The following is a 10,797-nucleotide window of genomic DNA, read 5'->3' on the forward strand; positions in this document are numbered from 1 at the left end:
CCAACTCCCGCTTGTAGTAGAACTTGTAGTTAAGGCCTAACGGAAAACGCCAACCCGCCTCCCCCGTGAGGTCATGCATGACCGACCGAAGCGGGAGTTGGGCCTTAACTACAAATTCTACTACAAAGCGTAGCTTGGGAGACCGTAAGACCGAGCGTAGCTTGGGAGACCGTAAGACCGAGCGTAGCTCAGGTGCGGCTGCTGGCAAGGATGCTCATCCAGTCTGCTCCGGTTCGATCCCTGGATCGGACCTACGTGCTTCACCGGAGTTTTACCCAGTTGAGCTCAGGATTAGCTCTGGTTTACTAGGGTATACACACGCGTGCGCGTAAGTAGTACTGCACGTTCCCATGCACTAGAGGTCTATGCCTTCTAATATCTTCCATAAGCATGTGTATGAACGCGCACGCGTGTGTACGTGTGGTGTGAGTGTGGAGTGCGTTGGTTGTGTGCGTCCTTATTGTAAAAAAAATGACTGACGGACCGACCACCACCAACCAGGGTTGAAACTCTTGTGTTATCTGTTCCTAAAAAAAACTGTATGCTGAATCTGTATGGCAACCCTAAACCCTTGGAACGTTGCTCTTGCTCGAGTTGGAAATTATCTCCTGACTAGTCAGAACTCAGAACCCCGGCATAACGGAGCAGCAAGTGCAAAACATCCGGAACTTATTGGCCAGGCAGGGAAATACACATAGCTCAAACGTCAGATTACCCCCAGGTTTTCCGGTTTGAATCAAATACGATTAAAAATAAACTCACACAAATGTGGTCGGAATTTTTTGAGTGAAGCCTTCCGTAGAGCCTTTTCCATAGCTAATTTGTCATCGCTCAGTCGGTGAAAGCAATATGGAATTCCGCAAACTGCGTGAGGTCAATCCTGCTAAAACTGGAGCTGCCTCTTCTCCGGCAACCGCAGCGACTGGTGCGTTCCGGCACATGAGGATGAGCATCAACGCGTGTTCTTGGACTCGGAGTTGGCACGGGGAGATTCAGCTTGTTCCAGCAAAAGGAGAAAAAGAGCTAAATGTTCTTAAATTTCAGTTCAATTTAACTTTACTCCAATCTGTAAAATTTATACTGCCAATGAGAGCCTCAGCAACGGATTCAAACTCCAGCGTCCTCTGTCAACACATACAGGCATTCTTGGATAATGGATATGGAGAATTTCCGATATAAACCGTGAAAATGAGAAAATATAATGTAAACCATGGGCACCGGGGACGCCAAAAAGGTTAGGAAAGCCTTCACATGCGCTTCTGTTATCAGAGAAAACCCTTCATATATTTCCGAAGCAAACTGATGACAGTTTCAAGACATTTACATAATTCAAGCAACTAGGAACCGAGCATATATATTGACATATTGTAGCGTTTGAATGCGCTGCCGTGTACACCCTGGACTGAACTTCTATACAACCATCATATAAGATGTTACAGTAAAATGAAACAAAATTATTACACAATGTTCTTACAGACAACTCCCTGCCCCCAAAATTCATCAAGTAAACCCCGGTGGAGGGCGCCGTGTGACCTACATACATCAGTCTGGTAAGGGCAAGCTTACAAAAACCGCAAGGCACTTCAACCTCCTTCCTAGGTTTCAAGGCCATGTGCAGCCTCAAACTGCTAGGGTTGGTTTTCAGCAAAAAGCTAAAGATCAACAAAATCATTTTGCCACCGGGCTTGAATATTCCGGTCCATTCTCTGTCCTGGTTACACTGGACGACCCTGCAGACGTCACATTGCTGTGTGAAGAAACATTCGTTGGTTGGAGTTCCATCTCTCTTTGCCTTTCGGGGGCTGCAGGTCTCTGCCCCTCATCTGCTAATCTCTTCAAAATGTTCATTATCGTGGGAACAAATTTTGTTGACAGCGAAAGGAGGGCTGGAAGCTGTATAATATAGCAAGCATATCAAGGATATCAGTTTACACAACCTTTAGAAGGCCAAAAAATAGAACATAGAAATGTGATTTGAATACTCACAAAGCCATTTTGGAATTCCGCGGCAATGTCTAACTGTACCCAAATGGCCTTACCAACAAGGAAGACAACAAATATGACACCCAGGTACAATGGATTCCTGTTATCCAAGTAAAAGTCAGTCAGATCAAATCTGTGAATACCTTAATCAGCATTCATGTATGATTCTGCAAACAAAAGAAAATACTTCAGCAATGTCATAAACTCGTTGAATCCAAGAATAGCCATTGCGGCGAGTGCCCATGGAGGTGGCAGCCAGTTGTTGTTCCTCTTATTTGCTTCCTGATGAAGACAACAGTACATGTTTAGCATCTAAGTTTTATTATGCACAATAACAAAATTGCAGATGACAGTCAATATTTCCAGAGGATAATAAACAAAACAAAGGACTTTGATACGATAGGCACCACATTTTTTTTGTATCACACAATGAGCACTTGTAGAAATAATGGATCATGTGAGATACCTGAGCAGCTATGGCCTGAGTGACTGTATATTCTGTTTCAGCTTTAAATTGCCTCCACAAAGACTTGCACTGGACAGGGCTAATTAAAGTTTTCTCCTCAGGAACCTGCACATTAATGACATCCTGTTAGCAACATCCAAAACATCTATGTGCTTAAAGAAGATACTAAGTAAGAGTTAGAGTTTTGTTTCAGGCCTTCAGCAGAAGAGCATAAATGTAGCATATTCCTTACCCTCTCCCATGAGCTGGAGGCAAGTGGATCAAACGATTGGATACTTCTATCGGTAGTCCCAGGTCTTGCAGTATCAACAAGAGCAAGGGAGAGAGTGTTTTCTATGTTGTCACCATCCTCATCCAACCGAATTGCAGCAAGTGTAGCCAGCAACTTCATGGACTGTAGTAAAATGGGGAAATTATTTAATTACTAAAACAATTCATTTATGTTTCAAATATAGTACTGACATTTGACATACAGCTGAACGTGCAGTTTTAGTAATAGCTTTTATGTCCTCCTTTCCTGTCCACACCCTTGGCATGGAGTCAGCATCACGACTGAATAATGTTGAGAACCTGCAAAAATGTTTCCAGTTTAGTCTTCACACAGAAGATATGTCCCTCATTCTGTTGTAGATATGCACTGACTTCACCTGTCCTTCATGCGAATCAAGACCCGTCCAGCTTCTTCTTTTGCCTTAGATTCAACAACACTTCTTCCATGGTTCTCCAATTTCGTGAGCAATTCCTTCTCAGTGGCTTCATCGAGTTCAAAAGCTGAAAGAGTAGATTCAAGGCCTGAAATGGCAGCTTTTGTCTCACGTTGAAGAAGCTTTCTAATGGCTGGCCAGGTGTCTTCACTGGCTGAATCTAGCAGAGCTTCAACAGGTTCTGCCAGAGCTTTGGTAAGTTGTGCCTGAAACAACATTCTAAGATTAGGCAAGAATTCTATGTTCGCACTATGACATGAACAGAAAAACTCGACGAAGGGAGCAACCTCATATTTGGCACAAAGTTCAGATAATTTTGCTGCCCGAACTGAAGCCACATGTGACTCAATGTCACGCTTAAGCTTATCCTTAACTTTTGAGGGATCCCATTTCACTTGCTGAATAGCAGCGTCTGTCAAAGAGAGCACATATGTAACAAAGACATGTTTAGGTAGAAAAGGAGTGGGCTCGAAACTGAAAAATAACATTATTTAGAATAAGAGTTCACTCAAAAGTTTTTGTCCTAATAAATATTGCAGTGTGTTTGACAGCTGTTATGTGCAGCTGTGTTTGACAGCTGTTATGTACCCCAGGCAATCAGTGGTGACTGGTTTTGGAAACTGAAACACCAAAAGCGGATACACATTGTTTCATGGTAAAGCCTATCTACAGTTTTTTTACTCTTCAGCTGTTGGTAGATTCACCAGAAGAACCAGAAATGTACCAGCTTGTTTGTTGAAATTTTCATACTTAATTGGAGAACAGGAAAATACGTGGCAATGATCTGCTCTCCATGGATGACAGCATTAGAATAGATATTACTTATAGAAAGTTAGTCTGCTCTAATTATGGTTGTGGACTCTGAACTGTTTTTTTTTCTCGAACACGCAGGAGTACTGCGTATCATTATATTAAGAAGAAAAATGAGTGGGTTTAGAAACCCCATACATCCCCACACACACACACTCCCTATTACATCTTACGGGAAAAACTCTCTAACATGTCAAAGGCTTGACCCAAGACCACTGAAAGAACTCACGCATTGGCTGGCTCTAGAGCAAGGAGATTGGATATTCCCCGAGCTCCGGCCAAACTCCAAAGGCAAAGTTCATCTCTCACCAGAACCAGGACTCCATTTAGATTCAGTAGGATCCCATCAAACACACAACGGTTAACCAGTGGACTCTGAACTTTGAGCTGTATACTTCTAGCCTAATAAGTTGCCACTGGATTATAAATTTATACCGAACCAGTTTCCACTTTCCACTCCAAGCCCAAATTAATATCCCCACCACAACCCAGAGTCAACTGAGGTGATCAACATAACCTTTCTAAAGAAACCATAAAAAATTAAAGCAAAGCCTTTTAGTCCCAAGCAAGTTGGGTAACCATGAGGAAATCAATAGATAGCATTCCTGAAACCATACCTTCAGATCCTTTATCAAACTTTTCTAAGAAAGTCTGTGTACAATCACGAGCAGCAACAGCAAATCCCTCCTTTGTTAGGGCCTTGTCAAAGGACTCCTTAAATACTTCCAAAGTTCTAGTCCGTAAATGACCCAGAAGCGATTGGTATGCAGGATTGACAAGCTATAGGAGATGAAAGAGGCATGGGTTTAAGAATGAAGTCATCCAAAACAATGTGTTAGAACAACAAAATAAGCAGCATATGAGACTAAATCAGTGATCCAAACCTAGTTGGGATCATACAAGTAAATCCATTGAGAAATAACAAGTCATAGCAGAAAATGAATACGAGAATGCTCTTGGACTCAACTTAGGTTTAAGTTCTACTGTAAAAAAGCTTTCACTCTTCCACTAATCAGTTTTAGAAAATAGGGTAATCAGTACACAGGAAATGAGATCAATATTTGATTTCTAAATTCCAGGAAACTAGTGTGGTGTATGAATAGACTGTTGATTAATCCTTGTGTGAGAATCAGTTCAATTTCAAAATTTGGCTACAAATATAAGCAACGGTTCAAGATTCACCTAATGAAAGCAATACTAATGTTCATCACCAAAAAATAATTCTGTCACACTATATCTCAAATTTTAACCAACATATTGTGATAGAAAGTAGTAGCAAGTTGCCTCTTGGAGACTGCCACATCCAAAACAAAATACATTTATGTACAGATAGTAAATGTTAGGTAGTGAGGACATCTATATAAATGGGAGTAAATATGAGGAAGTGAGGTGAGGCACATCTATCATTTTATGCAATGAATCAAGTGTGTCTGTAACCCAAAAAAAAAAATAGAAGGGACAACCTGCAGAAGTTTAGACTCAAGTTGTTGTCTTTTTGAGGTTCTGACACCTTCATCAAAATAAATAGCCTCCATGTCATACCTGCAATCAAAGAAGTAAATCATCAAGTTACTATCTCTTTTTCAGACAGTACTCACAATGTATGCCAAAAAATAAACATTGCATTTCCTTTGGATGCTAAACTAGGTAATTCATCAATAAGAAAAAGACATGCTTTACAGAATGTTTTGTCCCTATGCCAACATTCAACGGGATTACCAAAGAGTCATTAGGAATAGACAGGGTCCACAACCAGGATATGTCCCTGGACTCTGCTGTTTTGAAGTAATTAGTAAAGATCCTAGAGTTCAATCGATAACCCATGAGACAGTTCTCTCTTGGATAGAATGGCTAGAATTGGGATATCACAACTAGAACAGACTAAATAGTAAGAACCAGCCATGCATGTTTTCTGAACTTTGGGAATACCACAAAAGGAATAAGAGAAAAGACTGCTCATGAAGACTAAAGTACTCACTCTGATAAACATCTATCAAGAAGGCTGCTGAGTTTCTTCCCAAAACCAGGTACATAGTCATGTTGAACAGCCTCCTCGAATTGTTGCCATTCCTTTACATAGAGAAATATTTTAGCATCCAGTGAATCCAAAGCTCTATGTAACATGGATCACGCACAATATGCACTTATAAGTCTATAATCACCTCATCAGCTGTAAAACTGGCAACTTTCTCATTACCAATTTCCTCACAGCGTACAGTAGCCACCATAACCTGCATGGATCATAGAAAGATATGTCAATATACATAATGGTGATAGCTCAAACTAATAAATAGTGGAGGGTACTCACTTTATGAGCAGGTAGATCAAGGTCTTTGTTCTCCTTAATGACCTTCCAAAACTGCTGTGAACTAAAAGAAAAACCTGAAGCTGGGACAACACCACGGCGGTCACCAGCAAGTCCACCAGGAGCAATAGAATGCTGAAATCTATCTCTTAATTGGGAAACCTTCAGAAAAAGTCATTTACTATTAGACATAATCATTGGGAGATTAGCAGTAAGCATGTGTTTAGTAATTTACATTGTATTTACACCAACCTGCTCTTTGAATAACTCTTCTTTTTCCTCATAACTGGATAGAGCCACAACTTCTACCTGGATGTGGATTGACAGTGAGTTAATCCACCATAACCAACAACAAGAACAAAGAATAGGTCAAGAGTTTTACATTGAAAAATTCACTGAGTGGAGTTTCTTTATGGGCATGGGGTTTAGGAACAGCATCCCATATCTGCAGCAAAACGAAAACAGTTCACAACACACTGAAAATACAATGAAACAGCAGACACAACACATAACAGATAATCAAGAAAGCAAATACCTTCTGAATATCTTCCCTTAGAATAGGTTCAAGATTTTCCAGGGGTGTCTGTTTTAAACCAAAAATAGCAGACATTACTTTACACATACATAGATAACTAGATGGGAAGGTTAAAAACTAAAAAAGTTAAAAGTTTATCTGCAATTTATCGTAGTTCTAAGTATCCTAACAGCAATAGCAAGCCCTCACCTTCGATTTATCACGAATTACAAATAACAATGTTGTTTTACGAGGACTGAACAACCTCATCATAACCTACACAGATAAACAATTCATGAGGATATGTAATGCCTCGCACACCACCGTTAATAAATAAATAAGATATAAACATTAAGATTTCAGTTTCAATAAAGTAACCTGGAAAACAGTCTTCAAAAGAGGCTTGTTTGCAGCCTGTTCCCTGCCAATGTCATGACACCACCTATGGAAGGAGGAAAAAAACAAATGCTTAATTGCACAATGAAATAATAGGTCCAATATTCACCACTTAGCAGAACTTACATATTGATAAGCACAATGTCCGAGACAGCCAAAGCAAACAATGCACTTTGTTTCTCAAAGGCTGTGTCATCCTGACATCAAATAGATCAAGTACAAGTTATACAGGCATAATGTGGAGTAAAAGCTTTGCAACACAAAATGGAACAACAATCAACCCTGACGTCTATGAGCAATCAGATGGGTCAGTACGAGCCAATTTCAGCTTCAGCTTGTTCACCTATAAACTGAAGCAAGAATGCAACAGGCAGGACATTGTCTGGCTGATCTAATAAGCTGGAGGCCACATTCCATCAAAAATTTATAATAAGATAAACTCAAATCAATGAGGAAGCCATTGCAGGCTTAGCACAAAAAGTGAAGGTAAGTATAGGATGGCTTATTGAAGATGCCCAAATGACTAGTTTATGTGGCACTACTAGCACAGTTTCAAATTAATTTTCTAAAAACAGGAGTGGCAGCACAGATAATCAGCGAGTTACTTTTGCTGGTTCCGAACCCAGTTATTAGCCAGATAAATGTCAGTTATTCAGGTGGCCATGTTAGTTACCTTTTAAAAGGCATGTTAGAAGGGTTATTGACACAACAATACAATTTGGCAGCTCTGCAATTAGAGCTAAATTACTGTAATATTACTTCTGGATTGATCATTCCTGCGTCTAGTGTTCATAATTTCTTAGTTTTAAAGGCTACAAACATCAACAGAGATGCATCGGGTTCTAAGCTATATAGGACATTGCATTTGCGTACATAAATCTGACAGGAAAATAGTAATACTGGTTGCCAACTCCCAAAACACCAACACGCACACAAAAAAAAAGATCTCATTGTCTTCATTTTCATTACCTCTCCCCTCTCTCTTCCATCAGTTCCTTCCAAATCCATTACAAGGGTGCATGGTTCAATATTTTGGGCCTTCGCTAACCATATACCTTTGGTAGTTTGGGACCTGAAAATTTCAAGAAAGCTACTGAGTTACTGACAAGAACAGGCTCCACAAAAGCCAAGAAGTTTCTGCTAAGCAAAGACATAGAAATATAGAATAATAGGAGCATGCCTTCCTTTGAAAGCATCCATTTCCCTAAAGTTGGTGCCAAAAAGATGATTCAAAAGTGTGCTCTTCCCTGAAAAAAGTTGGAGCCAACAATGTAACCAGGTAAAAGAAAGTGTTCATTAAACAGTATGGAAAGAATGAGAAAAGGAAAAAACCCCATACCACTACTTTGCGGACCCATTATTGATACAACAGCATATGAGAGCCCGCATTCACCCAATTTAACTTCCTTCATGAAATTATCCAATCCAGAAACATTGAAGACCCCATCTCCATCGATGAGCTGCGTTGAGAAACATGGATCCCCCATTTCTCTTCTTCTGCAGTATAGGAATGTAAGAATTATAAACCATCACAATATAAGCTAGGAAAGTTTTAAAAAAGCCTAAATCCAAAGCTGAGATAATATGACTGCAGCACATCGCCTGCCTCAAAGATTTCTCAAAAAATAAAATGTGACAAAACAAACACACAGAGCTTACAGCAACAATACTCGTTTGCCACAAAAGAACACTGATATTTAGGGGTTTAAGAACCCAAGCATGAAGTTGTACGGAGTGGCAGGCAGGTGTTTGCCATCCCACCGCAAAACCAAGCAATGCAGCTTATTGAGCTCACTGGTTAAAGTTTCCATAAAAAGGAAAACAAAGTAAATGTCCAGTTACTAGCATCCTATGCCTGTCAAGTTGAATATCAATACAGGAGGATTAAATGTGGGGAGAGAGAAAAGTAACATCGCCCCAATGTAAATGTCATTGTACCTAGGGGGGCAAATTGAACGATGCCTGCTCTAACTCGCTTTGATTTGGGTCTACCTACGGTTCAATACTACAATTATTACTGCAAGATCGCACACAGTACAGTACAAGCTCACCGCCAGCCCCAGGGGCGGACCAGTATCGGACATGGGTTTACACATGGACACCCGATAATTGTTTTGCAAAAAAAAAGAGTCGAAGTTAGTATAGGTATAATACCCGATAATTGTTATGCAAAAAAAAAAGTCGAAGTTAGTATAGGTATAATACATGTATGTGCTTGTTATTGGGTCAGATCCGAATAAAAATAGCTTAAATTAGGGTTTTGGGTGCTCGATTTCGCACAGCTGGAAGAGGAGAGAAGGGGCGGGCACACCTGCGGGGTACTCGTCGCCGGCGAAGGGCCCGACGAAGACCTAGCGAAGGGTGGCGCCGCTCGCGCAGTCGTCGCCGCCAGGAAAGAAAGGCAGAGAGAGAGAGAGAGTGGGGGGGGGGGGGGGGGGGGGGGCGTGGCGGCGGTGAATGACGGGAACGGGATCCGGAAGAGGGAAGTGGAGATCGAGCAGGAAGAAGACGCACCAGACTGAATCTATTTTTTTCAAAAAAATTGAATAGAAAGAATAATTATATAAGTTTTAAAAAATACTGATTTGATAGAAATTTAACTATTGAAATAATAGTTGATGGAAATTCTAAATCAGCTAAAACGTATGCTTACTTTGATTCATGTCCTACTAATAATAAAAATGCAGAATGATATGGGAAATTCTTCAAAGCAAGTTTGAATGATGCCTCCTGGCTTATTGATGGACTATAACGAATCTTTATTATACAAACATTTCATCGTAGTTTGGGTGGACAAAAATATGCCACGTTTCTTACGCACCACATTAAATGGCGATACCTCTATTTTAAGTTTTGATATGATGCATTAAAATATCAAGTTTTTATATCTTAATAATTGAGGAATATATTATCAATACAGATTTGGTAGGTGTAATCTAATGAGTAGATCTAAGTTCACAAGATTTATATTTAGGGTTTATAGTGTCGCCTCGGGCGTCGATGAGCACCATCCTCCCCTCCCCTCACCTTATTCGTATCTGAGATCCTTCACCTCCCCCGCTAGCCCGCTTCACTCCAGTGCCACCGCCGTCCACAACCTCGGCCACCGCTAACCGCTATAACTACATGCCTATAGTGCCCCGTCACTAACCCTTCCCAACCGACCTCCTCTGCTACCCTATCGGCAGTGCCTCGTTGCCAACAACCCTTAACCACCGCCGCCAATCATCCCTCTAAGCCCACCGGCTTTGGAACCACCACCCTCAAATCAAGAAATCCTAAATCCCTAACCTGAATTCCTCCTCCTCACACGCCCTACTGGCATCAACCGTCGGCCGCTCAGCCCACCACCCACCGGAGATAGAGGAGATTGCTTGAGGAAGTCGAGGTCAGTCACGTTACTTCCTTCAACTCTTTGGTACTTCTCCCTTTCTCTTTTCCTTTTTGATCTTCTGACTAAATTAAGAGAAATCTCAATTTAGATTCTTGCGATAGTTTTTTCGATGATGATGACAAGCTTGTAGGTAGAAAAAACTATGGGGATGTTTGGTTCCCCACCACTTCGCGCCACGCTGAACTTGCGGCGACGTCATGAAAACAAGGTGTTGTCTGGTTGGAT

At 40.9% G+C, this 10,797-nt stretch overlaps 1 protein-coding gene across 3 annotated transcripts; it reads right to left on the bottom strand.

Moving 5' to 3' along the window:
- Positions 1 to 1,328: 1,328 nt before the first annotated feature.
- LOC117853051 (protein ROOT HAIR DEFECTIVE 3) lies at positions 1,329 to 9,645 on the bottom strand. Of its 3 annotated transcripts, none has more exons than XM_034735420.2 (23): positions 9,490 to 9,645; positions 8,518 to 8,675; positions 8,359 to 8,425; positions 8,148 to 8,250; positions 7,305 to 7,375; positions 7,161 to 7,224; positions 6,993 to 7,058; positions 6,804 to 6,851; positions 6,651 to 6,713; positions 6,521 to 6,577; positions 6,272 to 6,430; positions 6,126 to 6,194; positions 5,942 to 6,033; positions 5,427 to 5,505; positions 4,581 to 4,743; positions 3,441 to 3,565; positions 3,097 to 3,359; positions 2,923 to 3,019; positions 2,682 to 2,843; positions 2,450 to 2,554; positions 2,171 to 2,265; positions 1,987 to 2,083; positions 1,329 to 1,893 (listed from the first exon to the last, which is right to left on the bottom strand). In XM_034735420.2, the coding sequence occupies exons 2-23, from the start codon at positions 8,663 to 8,665 to the stop codon at positions 1,669 to 1,671; spliced, it is 2,418 nt and encodes an 805-aa protein (XP_034591311.1). In that variant the 5' UTR covers positions 8,666 to 8,675; positions 9,490 to 9,645; the 3' UTR covers positions 1,329 to 1,668. The 3 variants fall into 3 exon arrangements, with proteins under 3 accessions (XP_034591311.1, XP_034591302.1, XP_072149138.1); XM_034735411.2 differs by lacking the exon at positions 9,490 to 9,645 and adding an exon at positions 9,222 to 9,277; XM_072293037.1 differs by lacking the exon at positions 9,490 to 9,645 and adding an exon at positions 9,230 to 9,249.
- Between the last annotated feature and the right edge of the window lie 1,152 nt (positions 9,646 to 10,797).

Source organism: Setaria viridis, chromosome 1 (genome assembly GCF_005286985.2).
Source record: "Setaria viridis chromosome 1, Setaria_viridis_v4.0, whole genome shotgun sequence".
Classification (NCBI taxonomy): Eukaryota; Viridiplantae; Streptophyta; class Magnoliopsida; order Poales; family Poaceae; genus Setaria; species Setaria viridis.

Coding starts and splice junctions, on each gene's coding strand:
- LOC117853051 (XM_034735411.2), bottom strand. CDS start 9,274: ATGTGTAAACCCATGTCCGATACTGGTCCGCCCCTGGGGCTGGCGGTG. Junction 7,376..8,147: donor ATGGAAGAGAGAGGGGAGAG/GTAATGAAAATG, acceptor ATTTGATGTCAG/GATGACACAGCCTTTGAGAA. Junction 2,084..2,170: donor GAGTTTATGACATTGCTGAA/GTATTTTCTTTT, acceptor CTTGGATAACAG/GAATCCATTGTACCTGGGTG.